Source organism: Lagenorhynchus albirostris, chromosome 16 (genome assembly GCF_949774975.1).
Source record: "Lagenorhynchus albirostris chromosome 16, mLagAlb1.1, whole genome shotgun sequence".
Classification (NCBI taxonomy): domain Eukaryota; kingdom Metazoa; phylum Chordata; class Mammalia; order Artiodactyla; family Delphinidae; genus Lagenorhynchus; species Lagenorhynchus albirostris.
This window is the reverse complement of record NC_083110.1, coordinates 12,665,667-12,691,049: the sequence shown is the minus strand read 5'-3', so window position 1 is coordinate 12,691,049 and position 25,383 is coordinate 12,665,667. Positions and strand designations below refer to the sequence as shown.

At 39.3% G+C, this 25,383-nt stretch overlaps 1 protein-coding gene across 7 annotated transcripts in view; it reads left to right on the top strand.

The window, feature by feature from the left end:
• FAM13C (family with sequence similarity 13 member C) overlaps positions 1 to 25,383 on the top strand; it is a 135,813-nt gene that overhangs the window by 6,398 nt on the left and 104,032 nt on the right. For all 7 annotated transcript variants that reach the window (XM_060126157.1, XM_060126161.1, XM_060126160.1 and 4 more), the window contains 2 exons: positions 501 to 557; positions 4,026 to 4,221. In XM_060126157.1, coding sequence (XP_059982140.1) covers positions 4,147 to 4,221 — 75 coding nt within the window. In that variant the 5' untranslated portion in view covers positions 501 to 557; positions 4,026 to 4,146. The remainder of the gene's footprint in view (positions 1 to 500; positions 558 to 4,025; positions 4,222 to 25,383) is intronic.

The following is a 25,383-nucleotide window of genomic DNA, read 5'->3' as shown; positions in this document are numbered from 1 at the left end:
GGAAGAGCCAAGAATTTTTCACGAGGTTATTTCAGAAATTTTGTGAAAAGGAAGGATGTCAAGAAAGTCTGGAGGCCAATGGAGTGAGCCAAAGGGCAGCTGGTGTGGTTTGGGACTGCCTTGAGGCAGAAGAAATGCCAAGAGGCATGTAGCGGAGTCTCTTTTGAGCCGACAGCAATCCACCAGTGTTGGTGTCAGATGTTCCCTCAAGTGCTGTGAACACTTAGGTTCTTGCTAAGATCTTGTTTGCTTAGGTGATGCAGAGTAGTGGACGAAAAAGGAGTGTTACCTCTGGTTCTAAGCGTTTAAGCTCACGTGACATGACAACATTGGTATCATTACCTGGTAGACGTTGGGGAATTGACGCTGGCTTGAGTGAGAGTGGTAAAGATTGTTCCATTTTTTAGTTTCCTGTGCTAATCGTCAGATAATTTTAGACTGTAGCTGCTTCTGCTGCAGCAGACAGTTGGATCTGATGTGGTTTTATCTCCTCTCTCCAGGTGTGACGAAGACACGGTCTCTCTGCATGAAGATCAGACTGACTGCTCTAGTCTCAGGTAGGACTCACCATTGCTTGGTTCTTAATTATGAAGGACAGAAACCATCTGGATCTGGTATCTTAAGTCTCTTCTTTGAATTCTAATACTTTGTTCTCATGTTCTGTTTCTTCTAATAGATTATCAGCTGTTGAAGGAAGTTTTGTTTTGTCCACTTTTGTATACCCCCCTTAGCACTCAGGACGGTACCTTTTCTATGGAGAATGCTCAGTAAATGCCTATTGAATTCATTGATCAGCACATCTGTTCCCATCATAGACCTTAAGGAAGAGCTTCTAGATTTATTCACCAAACGTGGCATTGAGTGTCTGGATCTTGGTCATCACCGGGTTCATGATATGATGGCAGAACCTTCACGTTAACCATTTCTTCTACATTTGCTTCACTCAAGCACTTTCACATGCATTTTATTATTTAATCTAAACAACTGAAAGGAAGCTGATGTTACCCTCCTCATCCTAGATGGAGAAACTGAGGCTCAGAGGGATTATAGCTCATCCAAGATAACACAGCTGCTATGAGGCAGCATTTGGACACTGGTCTGTGGGACACTTGTTGGATAACAGACATTTGTTGAAGGCCTTTGTTTCATACATTTTTGTGTGCCAGAAACCAGTGGAGATACGGGATGGAGAAATTCAAACCAATCCCTGCTCCCAGGAATTCAGTTCACTGGAGGAGATAGGCCAGAATATAGATGATGATGCTACAGTGCGTTAAGTGCTGTTTTACTAGCGGGAAACAGAGGATTCACTTAGAATGACCAAATAGCCCAGTGAGGTTTCTGGGATGGTTTCCTGAAGAAAACTCCACATGTCAGATGACTCTTTTTTTGGTGGAATATAAGGCCGAAAAACCAAGCAGAGGGAGCAACTTACTGGTAAGCCAACAGAGGGCAGAGAAAATAATTCAACTTGAAGGTATAGCAAGCCGTTCAGGATGGCAGGAACCCTGAGAGCTGAGGATGCCAGAAGTGGTAAGAAATAAAGTTCCAGAGATAAACAAAGACCTGATTACAAAGCGTTTATATACCCTGCTAAGGAGTTTGGAATTTATCCTGGAGGTATTGGGAAGACTAAAAATAACCTTCAGTTTTCTCTTTGCAAATAACCACTGGCCCAAGGCCCCAAGTGAGAGTAGCCCCCATTTATTGGATTGTGGTCTTGAGCCAACTTTCTCTGGTAGGCATTTCACAGAGACCGTACTGCCTCTGTCACGTAGAGATGCCGGCATCTTCTGGATGAGGGTCACAGAGGTGAGCTGGTGTAGCTCCGGCTGCATTTTTAACAAGTAGGAGGATATTTTGGACTCTTGCTCTTTTCAGAACACCGTGCTCGTTCTCAGTTATGACTGATTCCAGTAAGCGGTGACATAAATTACATTACCTATATTCTGTTTTGGGGATTCTGAGGAACCAGTAACAGGTTGGAAATGTATTTCTAAAGATGACTTTTCTGTTTAGGTTTTATATTTGTGTAATGAGAGAAAGATGCTTTTTGCCCCGTTTTTCAAGTCAAGGATGACATTTATAGCTTTTGGGCACCTTGAAAATATGATATGTAAAACAAAATTCAGGTATTATTTTAGGAAGGAGTCTATCAAAAGCGCTGTTTTAGATTTGAAAGTCATTTTTATTCTTGAGTGTGCTAGAATCCTCCTCGAATGAGGAACACTTAGGTTATGGTAGAGGTCGCTGTTGCTTCTTCCGTTGCTCACCCAGGAGCATAGGGTGTGTGGATGAGTAGTATTTGTCACTAGTGAGAGACACTAGTGAGAGTGCATTTCAAATGAACTAGTGTAGTTCCAACTCATGGTGTGATACTGGTTTCCAAACCCATTAGTGACATACAATTTTTTTTTAATTACAGATCTTAAGGGAAAATATTAACCAGTGTCACTGACATTGTTTTGTTGTTTGTTTGTTTGTGTTTTCAGTTACTATCATGAAGAATTATTTCACCCGTTGGGTTTTCCTTTACCAGATACTAAGTTTGTCCTGAGGCTTAAGTTTAACTCTTTCACATCATTTTATTTCCACATCTTGTCCAACGACATGCACCCCGGCCATGCTCCAGACATCCTGGCCCAATGTTTTCTTTGCGCTTATCCCAGAGACTAACTGGAGCGCATCTTCCTGATATCAGCTTAGTGAGTTTAATCTTCTATTTGTAAAAAGGCATCCTGAGCAGTCCACATAGAAGTCTTTCTTTTGCTGTTCTTGTCTCTTGGCTTTATGTATCCTTGAGCCATGAGGAATTGCTTGCTAGCTGACCTTGCCAAAATCTCTTTTATGGGTACTGCTGGTCAGGGCACAGGAGGGAAAAACACCACCTGGGGGAAGTGGCCAGTCCTACAGAATTGCATGATCTAGTAGTGAATGATTGCTAATGGGTTAAGGACAATCATATTGATCGTATAAAGGGAATGCTCCATCTGGCTGTGGTAGTTGCTGAATTCTTAGCAAAATAAGAGAATAAAATGCATCTAGATTTAAGAGGGACAAATGACTTCAAATAAGAGTGTTATTATGTCACTATTTTTGAGGCAATTGAAGGGGCAGGGCGATGCTGTGTTGAATTTGATTGATGTGTGAAAATGAACACTGCCCTCCCAGCGCTGAGTGTGTGGAGGTAACGCCAGCCAGGTCAGTCTTCTCCAGCCGTTCACACCCTCAGGACCCAGATACTGGGATCTTTGGCTTTGCGTTGAGAGGGTTGTTCAGATAGATGGCTTGGCTGGGTAAAACTTGGCTCTTGTCTTAATTCTATTGAGGTAGTATGTATTCTATTCAAATAGACCCCAGTTAGACTTTTAAATGTGTCTGCAAGTTGTAAGGAGATGGTTAGAGACTTGCCAGTGAGGAGGAAGCATCATGCCTTGAACCAAGGACACATGCATGAGAGCCTGGGGACCCACCTGACCACTCCAGGTCTGGGTGAATTAGCCCTTTATTTAATCTCTGGGGTTTAGAGTGTTAATCTATAATGTAGGAATGACAATAGCTAACTGGAATATCTCACATTATTATTGGTGAGAGAAAAACATGACATATGTGAAACTATCTTGAAGTGAAAAATGAAAAACAAGTATGATAGTATGTGCAAAGCTACAACTACAGAAAGTATGTATCCACTAGCAAAGATGGGAAGGGAATGTGGTGTGATCTGAAAAGTGACATTCAGTTCTTCTGAAGCAGCCTACACTAAAAAGTTTGCTAGGTACCGTGTAAATGAGCAGCAGTGAGTGTCACCAGCCTCTCTTTCCCAGGGCAGATTATTAGACTCTTTTTGTTTGTGTTTTCAATTTGAAAGCAGTCACTGTTTATTAACTGACCAGATTACAAAAATAATCATGGTAGATACCTTAGTTCATCCTTCTAATAAGCCTGTTGATCTGGTCTTCCCTGTTGCCAGCATGTCCACCTTCTACAAAATGGGTGCTTTCTAAATTGGGTCTTTCCTGTTCTAGAGATGAAGACGATAAAGAAAATTATCCCGATGCCGGGGCTCCGCTAGAGGAGCTCGTGCCGTCCCGCGAGCCGGTGCAGCATGTAGAGCAGCCCGCGAGGCTGGACGTGCTGCGACCCAGCATGGGCAACTTCAAGTCCCGGAAGCCCAAGTCCATCTTCAAGGCCGAGAACGGGAGGAGCCACGGAGAAAGTCAGGTAGCGGGCCCCACCTCCTCAGACCTTGGCCAAGACGGGTGCTCCTCTGGCGAGAGCGCCATTCCGGTGACGGTGATGGTCTGAGCACGTTATTTTGCAGGCGGAGATAAGCGTGACTTGTCATCGCGCACCTGCGACCTGGGACGCGTGCGTGCGCCCCTCCCGTGGGTTAATAGAGGAGTGCACTGGGCAGGCTGCTCATTTAGCGCCCTTTCAAACTGATATTCTTAAATGCCGGACTTTGACATTGATTTAGGGGAGCTGCTGCGTCCTTCGTGGGGGAGGGTGGAGGAGGATTTCCAATGAGCTTCACTTATCTAGGGTGTGTAACTCTGGTCCCAAACTTGGAGCCTCTTCTCAGCAAATCAGAAGTCCCAGGTTTATACAGAGCCATTCTTCTTAGGTTTCAGTTTAGTGGCTTTGGAAAAACACTCAAGTGTGTATGTGCATGATTGTACGTGTGTGTAGAATCTGGTTCTTTGAGGTAGATAAGTATTTAAATGTATGAATGAAGCATCTTTCCAACTTGATTCAAGTAATACATTTTATACACAATTATTTATTTTACTTTTCTAGTCATAGAGGGATGTATCAAAGAATGTGATTTTTAAAACTCTTAAATACCCCTCAAATAATTTATGGTGCTTTTAAAAGAGATGAAACGAATATAATCCATTTTAATCTTACTATGAGGTTAATGGTCCCAGCATTAAGATACTTGTAATGCACCTAACACAGTTTTGGGGACATAGGTTCTTCATTAATGTGACCTTTGCTTTTTTGTTAGCACCTAACTGTTAACTTTAAAAATAATGTGGGAGGCTCTCAGTGTAATACATTAATTATCTAATAACTTGAAGTCCAGTCCAACTTTGCCAATGGGCACCAGCTGATCTTCCTGCTAAAACAACTTTGGCTGGGCAGTTTATTTGACCTTGTAATTTTCTTATTTGCCTTGTGTTTTTTATCCCATTTCTTTTTTGGCATTGTGACCTCTTACTTTGTCAGTTAATTTTGCAGTGAGATGAAATGCTGTGAGCATTTATGAAGTTCTGTTGTTATTTTCTGAAACTGAGTTGAATTGTAGAGAGAGGTTAAGTGTGAAATATCATTTGAGTTATGATTAACTTGAGACCCTGCCTATTACTGAGTGTACCCAACACTTGTTTGATTAGAGAGTCTGGTGCTGGGGAGGACACAGGTACCCAAAGGGCTGCCTGCAGAGTCTGACTGGGTCTGGAGAGACTCTGACCTTGAATCTCCTACTAAAGGTCACCTGTGACATTGTGGACTTTGGGTGACCAGCCGTCTCTCGTAGAATGCCCTCTTTCTTGTCATCCTTTAGTCTGACCTCAGAGAAATACGCAGTCGGCACTTGTAATAAGGTGCTAATGGGGCATGTGATTTCCAGCATGTTGCTCATGCACAGGAAGATTCCAGGAGAGTGAGATGCTTGCACAGTCTTTGCAGATAATACAGCATTGGAATCCGAGACTGTACGTAAAATTTCCAGTTCATTCCAAACATCCCAGTGTACACAATGAGATTGTTTTCCCCGTAATGACTGAGAGAACTTCGATAATATCATTTTAGGTCTTCCATATTTTGGAGAAATTTGAAACAGATTTCATTCTTCCCATTTTCTTTGGAGAGATATAATTGACAGTGGTTGAGTACTGATCAAGAACTGAGCATCTAGGGCTTCCCTGGTGGCACAGTGGTTGGGAGTCTGCCTGCCGGTGCAGGGGACATGGGTTCGTGTCTCGGTCCGGGAGGATCCCACATGCCGCGGAGCAGCTGGGCCCATGAGCCATGGCCGCTGGGCCTGTGCGTCCGGAGCCTGTGCTCTGCGGCGGGAGAGGCCACAGCGGTGAGAGGCCCGCATACTGCAAAAAACAAAACAAAACAAAACAAAAAAAGAACTGAGCATCTATGAATAATATTATTAATAAAATCAGCTGACACTTACTTAAGCATTTACTGTGCTCCAGGTATGTACCACGTTTATGACAATCCCATGGAATGGTTATTATTATCTTTTTGTACAAATGGGAAAACGAAGGCTCAGAGGGATTACATAACCTCTTAGTCAGATTTGGAAGAACTTGAGTGGAATGTCTTTTACATAAAAGCACAATATTTCTAACAAGAGGTACCCAGAACTTCCAAATATGATTCTGGTGATTTACTTACCCCTTTTTATACAAAACCTTTTATTTCACTCTGGAATTTTTTTCCTTTGGTTATATATTGTTTTGCTAAGCAGTAATTAGTTATTGAGAAAGGATTACTTTGGAGAGAATTTTATAAGTATGTTTTTCTTCTCTGCCTTAAAGCTTTGTGATGTTGGTCACGTAAGCTAGACAAACATTGTTTGAGTGAATGTTAGCTCCACTAGGACTTAGGTTCCTTGAGGTCAGTGAGTCAGTCTTTCTTGTCCACCTTTGGATCTCTGGCACTCAGTCACTCGGTATTATTCAATGAATGACTCAAAACTGTTTTTATATATATATATACACACACACACACACACACACACACACAAACATACATGTTATATATACAATTACATATATAAATTTTTTGTAAAATGGTACATATATATATTTCCGTAAAATGGAAGCATTATATCTTTATTCAGTTATAAAAAGTTACATTTCAAAAGAGCATATAGAGAGATTGGTTCAAGATGGCAGAGTAGAAGGACGTGCTCTCACTCCCTCTTTTGAGAACACTGGAATCACAGCTGCTGAACAGTCATCGACAGGAAGACACTGGAACTCACCAAAAAGATACCCTACATCCAAAGACAAAAGAGAAGCTACAGTGACATGGTAGGAGGGGCACAATCACAATAAAATCAAATCCCGTAACTGCTGGTTGGGTGACTCACAAACTGGAGAACACATACCACAGAAGTCCACCCACTGGAGTGAAGGTTCTGAGCCCCATGTCAGGCTTCGAAACCTGGGGGTCCAGCAACGGGAGGAGGAATTCCTAGAGAATCAGACTTTGAAAGCTAGCGTGATTTGATTGCAGGACATTGACAGGACTGGGGGAAACAGAGACTCCACTCTTGGAGGGCACACACAAAGTAGTGTGCACATTGGGACTCGGGAAGGAGCAGTGACCCCATAGGAGACAGAACCAGACCTACCTGCTAGTTTTGGAGGGTCTTCTGCCAGGGGGGAGGGGGGCGTTGCTGTGCCTCACTGTGAGGACAGGGACATTGCCGGCAGAAGTTCTGGGAAGTACTCCTTGGCATGAGCCCTCCCATAGTCCGTCATTAGCCCCACCAAAGAGCCAGGGTACACTCCAGTGTTGGGTCGCCTCAGACCAAACACCCAACAGGGAGGGAACCCAGCCCCACCCATCAGCAGACAAGCATATTGAAGCTTTACTGAGCTCTGCCCACCAGAGCAACAGCCAGCTCTTCCCACCACCAGTCCCTCCCATCAGGAAACTTGCACAAGCCTCTTAGATAGCCTCATCTACCAGAAGGTAGACAGCAGAAGCAAGAAGAACTATAATCCTGCAGCCTGTGGAACAAAATCCACATTCACAGATAGATAGAGAAGATGAAAAGACAGAGGGCTATGTACCAGATGAAGGAACAAGATAAAACCCCAGAAAAACAACTAAATGAAATGGAGATGGGCAATCTTCCAGAAGAAGAATTCAGAATAATGATAGTGAAGATGATCCAGGACCTTGGAAAAATAATGGAGGCAAAGATCGAGAAGATACAAGAAATGTTTAACAAAGATCTAGAAGAATTAAAGAACAAACAGAGATGAACAATACAATAACTGAAGTGAAAACTACACTAGAAGGAATCAGTAGCGGAATAACAGGCAGAAGAATGGATAAGTGACCTGGAAGACAGAATGGTGGAATTCACTTCTGTGGAACAGAATAAAGAAAAAAGAATGAAAAGAAATGAAGACAGCCTAAGAGACCTCTGGGACAACATTAAATGCAACAACATTTGCGTTATAGGGGTCCCAGAAGAAGACAGAGAGAAAGGACCCAAGAAAATATTTGAAGACATTATAGTTGAAAACTTCCCTAACATGGGAAAGGAAATAGCCACCCAAGTCCAGGAAGTGCAGAGAGTCCCATACAGGATAAACCCAAGGAGAAACACGCCGAGACACATAGTAATCAAATTTGCAAAAATTAAAGACAAAGAAAAATTATTGAAAGCAGCAAGGGAAAAACGACAAATAACATACAAGGGAACGCCCATAAGGTTAACAGCTGATTTCTCAGCAGAAACTCTACAAGTCAGAAGGGTTTGGCAACGATATACTTAAAGTGATGAAAGGGAAGAACCTACAACCAAGATTACTCTACCTGGCAAGTATCTCATTCAGATTCGATGGAGAAATCAAAAGCTTTACAGACAAACAACAGGTAAGAGCATTCAGCACCAGCAAACCAGCTCTACAACAAATGCTAAAGGAACTTCTCTAAGTGGGAAACACAAGAGAAGAAAAGGACCTACGAAAACAAACCCAAAACAATTAAGAAAATGGTCATAGGAACATACATATCGATAATTACCTTGAATGTGAATGGATTAAATGCTCCAACCAAAAGACACAGGCTTACTGAATGGATACAAAAACAAGACCCATATATATGCTGTCTACAACAGACCCACTTCAGACCTAGGGACACATACAAACTGAAAGTGCAGAGATGGGAAAAGATATTCCATGCAAATGGAAATCAAAAGAAAGCTGGTATCGCAATACTCAGATAAAATAGACTTTAAAATAAAGAATGTTGGGCTTCCCTGGTGGCGCAGTGGTTGACAGTCCGCCTGCCAATGCAGGGGACACAGGTTCATGCCCTGGTCCGAGAAGATTCCACATGCCATGGAGCGGCTGGACCCGTGAGCCATGGCCGCTCAGCCTGCATGTCCGGAGCCTGTGCTTCGCAATGGGAGAGGCCACAACAGTGAGAGGCCCGTGTACCGCAAAAAAAAAAAAAAAAATGTTACAAGAGAAAAGGAAGGACACTACATAATGATCAAGGGATCAATCCAAGAAGAAGATATAACAACTATAAATATATATGCACCCAACATAGGAGCACCTCAATATGTAAGGCAACTGCTAACAGCTCTAAAAGAGGAAATTGACAGTAACACAATAATAGCGGGGGACTTTAACACCTCACTTACACCAATGGAGATCATCCAGACAGAAAATTAATAAGGAAACACAAGCTTTAAATGACACAAGACCAGATAGATTTAATTGATATTTATAGGAAATTCCATTCAAAAACATCAGATAACACTTTCTTCTCAAGTGTGCATGGAACATTCTCCAGGATAAATCACATCTTGGGTCACAAATCAAGCCTCAGTAACTTTACGAAAATTGAAATCATATCAAGCGTCTTTTCTGACCACAATGCTATGAGATTAGAAATCAATTACAGGGAAAAATGTAAAAAACACAAACACATGGAGGCTAAACAATACATTACTAAATAACCAAGAAATCACTGAAGAAATCAAAGAGGAAATCAAAAAATACCTAAAGACAAATGACAATGAAAACACGAGGATCCAAAAACTATGCGATGCAGCAAAAGCAGTTCTAAGAGGGAACTTTATAGCTATACAAGCTGACCTCAAGAAACAAGAAAAATCTCAAAAAAACAATCTAACGTTACACCTAAAGGAACTAGAGAAAGAAGAACAAACAAAACCCAAAGTTAGCAGAAGGAAAGAAATCATAAAGATCAAAGCAGAAATAAATGAAATAGAAACAAAGAAAACAACAGCAAAGATCGATAAAACTAAAAGCTGTCTTTGAGAAGATAAACAAAATTGATAAACCATTAGCCAGACTCAACAAGAAAAAAGAGGGAGAGGACTCAAATCAATAAAATTAGAAATGAAAAAGGAGAAGTTACAACAGAAACCGCAGAAATGTAAAGCATCCTAAGAGACTATTACAAGCAACTCTATGCCAATAAAATGGGCAACCTGGAAGAAATGGACAAATTCTTAGAAAGGTATAACCTTCTGAGACTGAATCAGGAAGAAATAGTAAATATGAACAGACCAATCACAAGTAATGAAATTGAAACTGTGATTAAAAATCTTCCAACAAAGAAAAGTCCAGCACCAGATGGCTTCACAGGAGAATTCTGTCAGACATTTAGAGAAGAGCTAACACCCATCCTTCTCAAGCTATTCCAAAAAATTGCAGAGGAAGGAACACTCCCAAACTCATTTTATGAGGCCACCATCACCCTGATACCAAAACCAGACAAAGATACTACAAAAAAAGAAAATTACAGACCAATATCACTGATGAATATAGAGGCAAAAATCCACAGCAAAATATTAGCAAACAGAATCCAACAGCACATTAAAAGGATCATACACCATGATCAAGTGGGATTTATCCCAGGTATGCAAGGATTCTTCAATATATGCAAATCAATCAATGTGATACACCATATTAACAAATTGAAGAGTAAAAACCATATGATCATCTCAATAGATGCAGAAAAAGCTTTTGACAAAATTCCACACCCATTTATGATAAAAACTCTCCAGAAAGTGCATAGAGGGAACCTACCTCAACATCATAAAGGCCATATACAACAAACCCACAGCAAACATCATTCTCCATGGTGAAAAACTGAAAGCATTTCCTCTAAGATCAGGAACAAGACAAGGATGTCCATTCTCACCACTATTATTCAACATAATTTTGGAAGTCCTAGCCATGGCAATCAGAGAAGAAAAAGAAATAAAAGGAATCCAAATTGAAAAGAAGAAGTAAAACTGTCACTGTTTGCAGAAGAAATGATACTATACATAGAGAATCCTAAAGATGCCACCAGAAAACTACTAGAGCTAATCAATGAATTTGGTAAAGTTGCAGGATACAAAATTAATGCACAGAAATCTCTTGCATTCCTATACACTAATGATGGAAAATCTGAAAGAGAAATTTAAGGAAACACTCTCATTTACCATTGCAGCAAAAAGAATAAAATACCTAGGAATAAACCTACCTAGGGAGACAAAAGACCTGTATGCAGAAAACCATAAGACACTGATGAAAGAAATTAAAGATGATACTAGCAGATGGAGAGATATACCATGTTCTTGGATTGGAAAAATCAATATTGTGAAAATGACTATACTACCCAAAGCAATCTACAGATTCATTCCAATCCCTATCAAGTTACCAATGGCATTTTTTACAGGACTAGGACAAAAAATCTTAAAATTTGTATGGAGACAAAAAAGACCACAAATAGCCAATGCAGTCTTGAGGGGAAAAAACGGAGCCTAGGAATCAGACTCCCTGACTTCAGACTATACTATAAAGCTACAGTAATCAAGACAATATGGTATTGGCACAAAATCAGAAATATAGATCAATGGATCAAGGTAGAAAGCCCAGAGATAAACCCACGCTCTGACGGTCAACTAATCTATGACAAAGGAGGCAAGGATATACAGTGGAGAAAAGACAGTTTCTTCAATAAGTGGTGCTGGGAAAACTGGACAGCTACATGGAAAAGAAAGAAATTAGAACACTCTTTAACACCATACACAAAAATAAACTCAAAATGGATTCGAGACCTAAATGTAAGACCATATAAAACTCTTAGAGGAAAACATAGGAAGAACACTCTTTGGCGTAAATCACAGCAAGATCTTTTTTGATCCACCTCCTGGAGTAATGGAAGTAAAACAAAAAATAAACAGATAGGACCTAATGAAACTTCAAAGCTTTTGCACAGCAAAGGAAACCATAAACAAGACGAAAAGACAACCCTCAGAATGGGAGAAAATATTTGCAAACAAATCGTCGGGCAAAGGATTAATCTCCAAAATACATAAGCAGCTCATGCAACTCAATATTAGAAAAACAAACAACCCAATCAAAAAATGGACAGAAGACCTAAATAGACATTTCTCCAAAGAAGACATACAGTAGGCCAAGAAGCACATGAAAAGCTGCTCAACATCACTAATTATTAGAGAAATGCAAATCAAAATATTGTAATTTTGTGAGTTATCACCTCACACCAGTTAGAATGGGCATCATCAGAAAATCTACAAACAACAAATGCTGGAGAGTGTGTGGAGAAAATGGAGCCCTCTTGTACCATTGGTGGGAATGTAAATTGATATAGCCACTATTGAGAACAGTATGGAGGTTCCTTAAAAAAACTAAAAATAGATTTAGCATATGACCCAGCAATCCCACTACTGGGCATATACCCAGAGAAAACCATAATTCAAAAAGACACATGCACCCTAATGTTCATTGCAGCACTATTTACAATAGGTGGGTCATGGAACCAACCTAAATGCCTATCGACAGACAAATGGATAAAGAAGATGTGGTACATATATACAATGGAATATTACTCAGCCATAAAAAGGAACAGAATTGGGTGATTTGTAGAGACGTGGATGCATCTAGAGACAGTCATACAGATTGAAGTAAGTCAGAAAGAGAGAAACAAATATCGTATATTAACGCATATATCTGGAACCTAGAAAATGGTACAGATGAACCGGTTTTCAGGGCAGAAATTGAGATACAGATGTAGAGAACAAACGTATGGACACCAAGGGGGGAAAGCGGCGGGGGGTGGTGGTGGTGGTGTGATGAATTGGGCGATTGGCATTGACATGTATACACTGATGTGTATAAAATTGATGACTAATAAGGACCTGTTGTATAAAAAAGTAAATAAAATATATAAAAAAGAAAAAAGAGCATATAATCATGACTCATACAGATATGAAGTAGACACATATGAAAAATTTCATTTAAATCATGAGTTAATGAGGGAACAAGTAAGATATTACAACCGGTTCAAAAAAGAATGCAAAGTATCGCATATTTATAGTCTGGCAAGGAATGGTGAGATAAATTTTTAGATGCACACAAAATTGGCAAAACTTGGTATATCTGTAGGGTTATAACTACTTTCCTGGGGGCACAGTTTGCATTTCTGTGGAGGGAAATTATTTGCACTGTCATTGGTTTCTACAAGCTAACTGCTATCTGCATAACCTTGTAAATTAGCCTAGTCATAGACAAACAAAAGCTGAGATTATCCAGATGGATGAGCTAGCCAGAACATCCACTAAATTTCAAAGTCTTTTATAATTTTTTCTTATATTCTCTTCCTCCCTCCCTTCCTTCCTCCTTCTTCCTTGTTGTCATAATAATCTCAAAGGGATATTAACCTTGATCACAAGGTAAGACTAGTCTCATTAGGTTTGGCCTTATTATTTACCTAAGTGTAGCAAGAGTGTTCATTTATCATATGTATTCTTACATATGCTTTGCAAAATCTAGAGCCATATGGTTTTGAATAATTACAAAGTTAACATCTCTCTGGAGGTTTTCATAAGGAATCTCAGCTTGGACCTTAAATGCCTCTATTATTTGCACTCTTAAGGCAAATCAAGTTCAAGAAATTCTCTCCACCTTATTTCACCTGCAGTACTTATGCATTTGGATAAATTCCTCTTTTCTTGAAGTCCCCAAAATAACTTCATGTTCCTGGACTGCCAGGGAGTGATGGTCCTTACCGCCTGTAAGGTTGGATCCTGTGAACTAGATAGTAGGGCGGTTATCCTGAAAGTCCTTTGTAGGCATTGGTGCCATAATAAAGCCACATTAGTTCCTCACAGTCGGCCTGTTCTACCTGATCCAAGGAGCATCATTCTCAATATGACATTCTAGGCAAGATGTTAGTTACATAACAGATTTCTCCAGTTATATCCTGGTAAAAAGGAAGACATTATTATTGAATATTTTAAATAACCCAATCACCATTGAAAGTAAGGACATTTGGTATGAGTTTCTGAACTCTGGGGGTCAGTGAGACTCAGATATCATTTTTAAATATTTTATTTCAGTTTATATAAACAATGGTTTTTAAATGTAGGTTCTGTTATCATTCAGGTGTGATGAGACCAACAGAACAGAAGACGACTACCATTTGGAAAGGTTTCTACTTGCAGTTCTTAAGAGGGATGGGGCATGCCATGTCATGCAGGGCCACATGGGGAAGCACCAGGGTTGATCCAGGCGGAAGATGGGGCAAGGAGACAGCATGGGTGGAGACTTTATTGTGTTTTTTATTGGAAAGGTGAGGCAAGGCAGAGTAAGCAGGTTTAAAATTGGCTGGTCTGAATGATTTCAGTGAACTCTGAGGTATGGGGTTCTCACTCGTGGTCTGGTACCTGGCCCTGGGTCATAAGGTAGAGGAGAATTACCTCTTGGAGCATATGAACCAGATAGAGGAGGTGGTTGAGAGTATGGATTCTGGACTGGTTAGTTTGCACATGAAAGGCACACTCTGGGGCAAGTCATTTGTCGTGTTTGCTATCCCTAAGAATTGGTTAGTCCTGGGAGAGACAGTCTGTCCCCAGTCACTGAGGCTGGAAATGCCAGAGCACCAAGAATAAGGAAGATCATCAAAAACCGTTAATACAAGAATCTACTAAACTGTATGGGTAGCAAATCATTGAAGTAGAGAGAAAGGACTTTCTTATAGATCCATAAGAGAGAACATTAAAACAACTATATTCCAGTCAGATAACCACTGTAAAATTTCCCTTATCAGTCCATTCACTATGGACTGTGTAATTAATTCTTGTTCCAGTTGATCTTGGGTTAGCAGTAGCATGAAGTTGTCTGCTTCTTTACTGAAATTCTGCACGTCCTGACTCAGCCCATTGGTGTCATCAGATGCCTATACCCAAGAGTCTGTTCCTTGACCTGTCAATTATTTAAAATATCTGGGCCTTTACCATGGGACTCCTGAGAGTATTCTTTGTTGAAGACACAAACTCTGGCGTGAAGCTGATAGTAGAACCTTCAGGCAAGTATCTGAGGAAAACAAACATCTGTAGATGACAGAAACTGAAAGTGATTTTGGTTAATTTACTACTAGTAATTTTCAAATGTGAAAAGTCTAATGACATTTCATAGTAAAAATGATACATTAATGTGACATGCAAAACACGATAATAAAACCATTCCCTCCAAGTTAGAATGTTTCAAAGGATAATAAATAAGCCTGTTTTTAAAGAACTCAGGGAATTTAGTTCTGGTTTTACAAAAATGGAGGAATATAATTCTTACGGATGAGAAAAACCTTGAAATATAGAATAATAATCCTAAAAGAAGATGCCAAGAATATCAAGTAAAAAATTCATTAAGTCTGGTGTGGGTCTTAGACATCTGCATTGTTATTAAACTGCACAGACAAGTCTGCAGTGCATCCCTAATTGAAAACCACTGGCCTGGATGGTGCTAGATTTAAATGAAAGAAGTAAGGCCGTGGACAAGTCAGTGTTTTAAATAATAACCACAGTTATCACTGATAATATTAGAGTGTTGCTGTCTAATATCATCACACAAAACTCCACAGGACCAGAACAGATACACAAGAGTTTGATAGAACTATGTATTTCATAAGAGTTTTGATCAAAGGGTAAGTGACCCATTAACTACATTTACCATCCACTGTGGTAGAGAGTAGTTCTATTCATAAAGCTGGATTTATTTGGGGAACTTGAGCTTATGCTACAAATCCTGCCTGAGACTTCTTGCCATCATCAAAACACAGTTCTAACTGGTCTGTTATGAGAGCATTATTCCCCAAAAGTACCTGTGAAGAACCGATGGTCACAACTTTTATAACTTAGAAGCAACCCTCTTTGAAGCTGAAGGTTTAGCTAGTGCCATTTCTGGGTTCTGTTGTCACAAAGTTTGTATTCAGGACCCCAGAGTGGATCTTCAGTCTGATCCTAACCATTTTGGGAATGACAGTATGGGCAAGGGAGAAACGGCCAGATAGGAACCATTGAAAGTTTTGATCAGTCTTACCTTCCTGATCAACCCCAAAGTCAGAATCAGAAATTCTACTTATAGAGGGTCAGATTAAATCTAATTTAGAGCAACTTTCCTTTAATCCGTAGAGTAGCAGAATCTGAGGTTTTGTGTGTATGTCTGAATGTGATTCCAGTTTTGTACCTACTGTGAATGATGTAAAAGAGGGGGGCTTTAGGTGTATTTGCTGATCCAATAAAAGTTCAGGAACCAGGAAGGCAAGGCAAGAGTGTCCTCAAAGAAGTTAAGATATTTAATATCTGAACATAATAAAAGCCATTTATGGCAAACCAACACCAACATAGTACTAAACGGTGAATATCTGAAAGCCTTCCCACTGAATTCTGGAATAAGACAAGGATGCCCACTCTAACCACTTCTATTCAACCTAGTTTTAGAAGTTCTAGCCACAACAATCAGACAAGAAAAATAAAATTATCCAAATTGGAAAGGAAGAGGTAAAATTATCTTTATATACAGTTGACATGGTATCTGTATAGAAAACCCTAAAAATGCCACACAAAAACTATTAGCACTGATAAATGAACTCAGCAAGGCAGCAGGATACAAGATTAATATACACAAATCTGTTGCATTTCTTTACACTAGCAGTGAAATATCAGAAAGAGAAAGTAAAAACAAAATCCCATTTAAAATCACATTAAAAAATTATCTAGGAATAAACCTAACCAAGGAGGTAAAAGACTTATATGCTGAGAACTATAAAACATTCATAAAGAAAATCAAAGATGATTCAAGGAAGTGGGAAGATGGAACGATATCCCACGCTCTTGGATTAGAAGAATTAATATTGTTAAAATGGCCACATTACCCATAGCAATCTACAAGTTTAATGTGATCCCTATCAAATCACCTATGACATTTTTCACAGAATGAGAACAACTAATCCTAAAATTTATATGGAACCATTAAAGACCCAGAATTGCCAAAGCAATCCTGAGGAAAAAGAACAAAGCTGGAGGCATAACCCTCCCAGACTTCAGACAGTACCACAAAGGTACAGCAATCAAAATGGGGCAGTATTGGCACAAAAACAGACATATGGATCAATGGAACAGAATAGAGAGCCCATAAATAAACACACACACCTGTGGTCAATTAATCTTCAACAAGGGAGGCAAGAATATACAATGGAGGAAAGGCAGTCTTTTCAGCAAATGGTGTTGGGAAAGCTGGACAGCCCCATGTAAATTAATGAAATTAGAATACTCCCTCACACTATAGATCAATACAAAAATAAACTCAAACTGGCTTAAAGACTTAAATATAAGGCATGACACCATAAAACTCCTAGAAGACAATGTAGGCAAAACATTCTCTGACATAAATCTTAGCAATATTTTCTTAGATCAGTCTCCCAAGACAATAGAAATAAAAGGGAAAGTAAACAAATGGGACCTAATCAAACTTAAAAGCTTTTGCACAACAAAGGAAACCATAAACAAAATGAAAAGACAACCTGTGGACTGGGAGAATATATTTGCAAATGATGCGACCGATGAGGGATTAATTTCCAAAATATATAAAGAGCTCATGAAACTCAATATCAAAAAAACAAACAACCCAATCAAAAAATGGGCAGAAGACCTAAATCGACATTTCTGCAAAGAGGCCATACAGTTGACCAACAGGCACACGAAAATATGCTCAACGTCGCTAATTATTAGAGAAATGCAAATCAAAACTACTATGAGGGGGCTTCCCTGGTGGCGCAGTGGTTGAGAGTCTGCCTGCCGATGCAGGGGATGCGGGTTCGTACCCCAGTCGGGGAAGATCCCACATGCCACGGAGCGGCTGGACCCGTGAGCCATGGCCGCTGAGCCTGCACGTCCAGAACCTGTGCTCCACAACGGGAGAGGCCACAACAGTGAGAGGCCCGCATACGGCAAAAAAAAAACCCAAAAAAACTACTATGAGGTATCACCTCACACCAGTCAGAATGGCCATCATCAAAAAGTCTACAAATAAATAAATGCTGGAGGGTGTTTGGAGAAAAGGGACTCCTCCTACACTGTTGGTGGGAATGTATATTGGTGCAGCCACTATGGAAAACAGTATGGAGGTTCCTTAAAAAACTAAAAATATAGTTACCATATGATCCAGCTATCTCATTCCTGGGCATATATGCAAAAAAGAGAAAAACTCTAATTTAAAAAGATACATGCACCCCAATGTTCATAGCAGCACTATTCACAATAGCCAAGACATGGAAGCAACCTATGTGTCCATCAACACATGAATGGATAAAGATGATGTAGTGTGTGTGTGTGTGTGTGTGTGTGTGTGTGTGTGTATGTATACATGCATATATATACACACACATATATGTAATGAAATATTAGCCATAAAAAAGAATGAAATAATGCCATTTGCAGCAACATGGTTGGACCTAGAGATTATCATACTAAGTGAAGTAAGTCACAGAGACAAATATTATATGATGCGTGGAATCTAAAATGTAATACAAATGAACTTATTTCCAAAGCACAGAGAGACTCACAGACAGAAAACAAACTTATGGAACTTCACTGGTAGTGCAGTGACTAAGAATCCGTCTGCCAATGCAGGGGAAACGGGTTGGAGCCCTGGTCTGGGGAGATCCCACATGCCGTGGAGCAACTAAGCCCATGCGCCACAGCTACTGAGCCTGCACTCTAGAGACTGCAAGCCATAACTACTGAGCCCTCACACCACAACTACTGAAGCCCACACACCTAGAGCCCGTGCTCTGCAACAAGAGAAGCCACCTCAATGAGGAGCCCGCGCACCACGATGAAGAGTAGCCCCTGCTCACCACAGCTAGAGAAAGCCCGTGCGCAGCAGTGGAGACCCAATGCAGCCAGAATTAAATAAATAAATAAATTTATTTAAAAAAAACCGAAAAAACTTACGATTACCAAAGGGGAAGGGGGGAAGGGTAAATTAGGAATATGGGATTAACAGATACATGCTACCATATATAAAATGGATAAACAATAAGGATTTACTATATAGCACAGGGAAGTATATTCAAGATCTTGTAATAACTGATAATGGACAAGAATTGAAAAAAAGAATATATTGATGTATATATATATTTGAATCACTGTGCTGTACATCTGAAACTGACACAGTATTGTGAATCAAGTATACTTCAAGAAAAGAAATAGTTGAGATATTTAGAATAAGGAGAATGTTCATTTGACCAGGATCAGCTGCAGGTTTCCTTTCTGCTTTTGTATTCCTGTCTTCCTGAGAGGGCTTTGTGAAAGAATGGCTTGGATAAGGACCATTTGATGACGTGTCTCCTGAAAGATCAAGTTTTATTGATGCTGATATTAGAGTTTACTGATACGATGAACTTGAAGTTAAAACAAGACTTGTGAATTTGTGCTGACCAGGAACGGTTCATCAAAGTAGAATCCTGTGAACAGTTTGCTATCCTGTGGAATATCATATTAAATAGCAAACACTTTTTCTAGGAAGGAGAACTAATTGAAGGCAGTAGAGTATATATGTTGTAATATTTTGCGAAAAATTACACAAAATGTGGCGAGTGGGTGAAATGGGTGAAGGTTGTCAAAAGATATAAACTTCCAGATATAAGATAAATAAGTCCTGGGAATGTAATGTACAGCATGGTGACTGTAGTGAATAATACTGTGTTGTATATTTGAAAGTTGCTAAGAGATTAGCTCTTAAAAGTTCTCATCACAAGAGAAAAAATATTTGTGACTGTGTGGTGATGAATGTTAACTTGACTTATTTTGATCATTTCACACTATATACATATATCAATTCATTAAGTTATAATGTTATGTCAATTATATTTCTATAAAAAATATGTGTGCCCTATCTCTTGATGAACAATGAGCTCTGGAGGTTTCATCTCTCCCCTTTAGAATATTTAGGTAATTTTTCATCTTGGAAAACTTTGGAATTGATTGACAGTGAGACCCTCACTCCTGCCCCAAAAAGCCCCAACACGTATACTTTTTATTTATCGTGTGTCACCACCAGTCTTGATCAGTCTTTCCTGTTTTGGGTACAGTTTCTACCATTTTCTAGAACTATTTGTCTCACATTAATCTTTTGTATTCACAGTTTCCCGATTACCTAGTAAAAAAATATAGAAACCTACTATTTAATTTTAAAAATCCCTGTTTATTGACATTCCTCTGCTGATTAAATTAACATATGCTAAACAGGAGTTTGGGGTTAACATATACATGCTACTATATACAAAATAGAAAATCAACAAGGACCTACTGTAGAGCATAGGGAACTCTATTCAGTATTCTGTAATAACATAAATAGGAAAAGAATCTGAAAAAGAATAGATATATGTATATATATAACTGATTTCATTTTGCTGTACACCTGAAACTAACAAACAATTGTAAATCAACTATACTCCAAAATAAAGTAAAAATTAAAAAAAATAGGGAGTTCCCTGGCCTTCCAGTGGTTAGGACTCGGCGCTTTCATACCGAGGCCTGGCTTCAATCCCTGGTTGGGGAACTAAGATCCCGCAAGGCGCGTGGCATGGCCAAAAAAAAAAAAAAGGCAAACAAAAATAAATAAGTACAATTTATCAGTATTCCAAAAAAAGTAAAATAAAATGAACATATTCTGGTTTTTAAAAAGGCAATAGATTTTGTATGTTGTAATACTTTGTGAAAAATTAAAATCGCTTCTGTATTGCTATAGTATTAATCCCTAATAACCTGGTTTGGGGATGATTAGATTTGACTAACAGAGCCAACTCTTGTATTGGACCTAGTAAGTGTCCAGAGGGCATTTAGAGTTAGCCCTGGTAGATGGAGTCTAACCATCTTCACTGCCTTCCAGCTGGCATCAGGCTATGCACCAGCCTTCTGTCCTCCCCCTCTGGTGACTATTTTAGCAGAAGACAAAAAGTAGAAGGCTATATAGAGAGTTTTCTGTGTGAGCTGTGTATACTGTGATCGTGCTGCTAGTCCACTTCCTTGGGGAGACCAGCTGTTCGGTCTGGTGTACATCAGCATTAGGTTTCTTCCACTTGGCTCTAGTAGATGTGTTAAGAAGCTGGAAAGGGATCTAGGTCTGATTGTGAAAACTGCATTTTTATCTTTTTGCAGAAATGAAAACCCCCTAAACACTTTTCAGGCAAAATAACCTAACTTTGAAGTACTTACTACATTTCTGTTTTTGGAGAGTATAGCCCTTATTTTTACTGTGTTCGACTCTTAATTAAAAGAAAGACAATAGTTAATTCTGTGTCATTTTTTTACCCAAAAAGGAACTAGGGTTCTGTTTCCAATTGTAAATCCACTTTATGTACATTGTTCTTAATATATTACTGAACCACTGAGCTAGTGCAAATGGTAAAAGCAAGAAAACCGGTACAGCTGATTGACTTTGAGAACCCTGGAAAGCTAAAATGAACTTCAAATAGAATTTCACCTGCTTTTCAGTAAAAGGAAGACGTCTGGGTTCTGTATATGCCTTTGAAGGCTTTTTGCAGTTGTGTCAGAAGCATGAATTCACTGTGATTCTAACAATTGGTCTTAGTTAGATAATTGTTTTGACACATTAGTTAGTGTTGCATTATTTCTCTTGTATGGTTTTGCAGCTCTGGTGTAGAGGTTTTACTTCAGTTCTTGTTGAGGTATGGTTTTTGGGAAGACTTGTTACTGGTCAGGATGAAAGGTGGTCCTCTGGATTTTTTTCCCAGGTTCCCCATCACTCCTCCGAGAGTCAAATGGTTGAGATTCAGGGGGATAGAGTGTTGAGAAATTCAGGGTCCTTGAAAGTGAGCCCATCAGAGTCAATGTTTGGATTTACTTGTTTTTCATGGTGTATCAGATTCTGATTCTCCTCCTTGAAATAACAACCCGCGTATTCTTAGTGATTAAGCTGATGAAGAAAGATATTTTTAGGAAGGAATCTGCAATGTCTGTAATATAACTTGATTACTTTTTTCAAGTAAGCGACTATATTCAGTTTAATACTGAGAAGAAGGAATCTTAAAATTAAGTGATGTGCCTTTTTTGCCTGGGCACTGAATCTCAAAAGTTAAAAATTTTCAGAGGGAATCTGTGTTTACATAACTGGTTTGAGACAAGCTTATGAGCAATGGGACATTTTAAATGTTGGCATTGTAGTGCTCAAGGCCACATCATCTAATTGGTATTCCACTTATGATGGAAGTAACAGAATAATTCCCCTTAAAAACATGAACAAGATGGTATTGATGGTGTTGGTTCTTCTGAGTATAGCAATGGAAGATGGCAAGGAATGATCTCCACTGACACACTGACTATATTGTTTAGCAGAGATGCAGGTGGCTCCCTTATAGGATGGCTCTTAAACTCATTTATCTTCTTCTTCTGCATCCTTTGCATAGGTAAATAAATTCCGGTTTAAAGAATCTCTGATTCCCTTACGTAGTTCCAAAGATGGTTTCTAACATTATACATGTAGCCCTATAAAGTCAGCCCATAGTCAAGACCTATCAACATATAGAAAGGGGAGTAAAGCATCCATGGGATACCATTGTCCCTGTTGACACCTGCTGCCCTTCCATGGCGTTCCAAGACTTGCTCCCTCTACTATGGAGGATTTTCCTTTAATAACTCCCAGAGATAAACAATTGAATGGCAGTATATAGTGTGGTAGTGGAAAGCATGGTCTATAGTTCCTGATGGATATGGGTTCAGATTCCTTCTCAGTCACTTACTTTCTGTGTGGATTTAAGCATCTACTTACTAGCTTGTGTTAGTTTTCCATCTATAAAGCAGAGATGATAATTTGTATTTACTTTAAGAGTTTGTTGAGAAAAGTGATAACCATACAACCTTAACTGTTCAGCAAGTTTCAGGGGGCTAAAAAGAGTATATAGAATGTTTTCTTATAGACTCATTTGGCTGGATATACACTAAAACTTCAATAATTGCATGTCTCCTGAGTTAGGCTAGGCTGGGCTCTGCTGCAATAACAGATAATCCCAAACCTTTGTAGTTTAAACCAACAAAAGTACATTTCTTATATACGTTATATATCCATCATTAGTTACCAGGAAGTGTGTTCATGGCAGTCAATTAAGGACTCAAACTAACCAAACAGTGACAATCTTCAACATTCTGGTTTTGAGTCAGAGAAAAAAGAGAGCTATGGAGGATTCTGGACCAATAATTAGAAGATTTAGGCCTGAAGCCACACGCAGTATTTCCATTCTCTACTAATTGGCCAGAGCTGGTCATGTATTTCCCCTATGACCACAGCTTTGTAACATAGGGACAAGGTAGTCTAAAACTACAATGTGTCCCCAGGGGGAGACTGAAATCCTGGCCAGCAGCACTAATGACTTCCACATCTCCTTTCCAACTAGCATATAACCTAAGGCAAGAAGAAGTTAATTGGTCTTTTTCTCTTCCAGTTCTTCAAAATACTGAGGTATTAATGTTCTTAATGTCAAAGACTGGAAGAAGAAAGAGAGCACTAATTAGGCTACTTCGCCAAAGGAGATACATGACATTATATTACTGTTTTGTACAGGAATTGGAGTTTTAGATAAGCATCCCATATGCTAAACACCTGCTTCATTATTATCAGGAAAAAAAAGTAGGTTTAGTTATTGATTTTTTTCCTCTATTGCCAGTGAAACTTCAGAGTTCATCAACTATCTTTTATTTAGGAATAATTGTGGTTTTAGTCTTGCCAGAAGATGGTACTAACTTTGGGATATGCTAGCTAAACGTGTGGTACTATGGTTAAGAGGCATTTTAAAATTTGATCCCCAAATAATCCTTTGTATAGAAAGTGGATTTGACAATTGGGATCTTGTCAGCTGGGTTTCTCCATACACACAGATATGCAAATTCACATCCTCATGTATTCAGTGGTATTTATCCAAGAGCAGGGTGTTCTATAAGCAAAGAAAACAGCTTAGTGAGGACTTAGCCAGCCTGTTTTGGAGCTTGGAAGCGAAGCTGTTTGAGAAGTCTGGAGAGCAGAAACATAATGAACTGACATTTTAGGGAACTAAGAATTGCCAATCTAAACTTTATCAAACATGGTTAAATATCACTTTGGGACTGAGACATAACATATCAACCTCAAGCCTGCAATTTTAGGCTCCATATTTTGCAAGAGATGTAGTTGCTGGATAGAATATGGGCTACGCTGTTAAATTTGAATTTCAGATACACAGTAATTTTGCAGTGTAAGTATGTCCCACGTAGATATTGCTTTGAACAGGAATGGGAGTTTTGTGCAAGCAAATATCTATATGGGATATACTTATACTACAGTGTTGTTCATTGTTTATCTGAAATTCAAATTTAACTGGACATTATGAGTTTTTATTTACTAATATGGTGACTGTATCAAGAATGAATGGCATGAACATTTAACCTCATTCACCTCCTCTTCCAAGGTAGAAGTAACAGTTGCTCCCATGTGGCCTGAGAGTATCAGGATGAAATTTTTTTTTTTAGCTCGATCCTTCTAAGATAGTTAAAGCAGGCATAGGAAGGGAAGTCAGCATCCTGTCCAGATCTCGAGGCTTATTGCTGTATATATTTTACATCTATAGCTATTTTTCAAATAGCTTGAAACATTCTGGAAAAAGCAGATGATAGAGCCTTAAAACCTGGATAGAAGTGCAAAAAAGTTTGAAAATCTGCCCTCAAAGTCTGCAGACTATCTCACTGGACCCTCCTTGCCGTGAGTAGTAGCTGTCATCAAGTCAATAGAAAGGCTGACTTTGATGAGCCCGTTTCCATGTTAAAATGATGAAAAACAACATAATTGATGTCAGACGCAGACAGAACAATAGTGCTGTGTTTTGAGGATTAACCCTCCTGGAGATAAGCAGAGACAGAGGCTTGCTGCCTTGAATGTTGCTGCTCTAGCCTGAGGCTACTGCCACACACAAGAATGGCTCTTCTATCTCAAGCATCCTTTTGTCCCGTAGTTGGTTGGCTCTGGCACAGGTAACCGGTGGTTTTTGAGTCATGGCACTTTGCCTTCCCACCCAGTTATAAACCCTGCTTAGTTTCCTTACGAATCTTTTTTATTTTTTAAATAGCTGAGTCCTCTGCAGTGTTAACTATTGCCTAATAAGCTGTAGCCACAGTTAGGGGATTTCTTGCAGGAACAGAGATGTTCAACTCTGCATCTTTTGTTCCTTAACACGCAGAACTACAATATGATGATTTGCTTGGCTTGGTGATGTTGCTGTGTGCCAGGGAAATTTCCAGTAGAA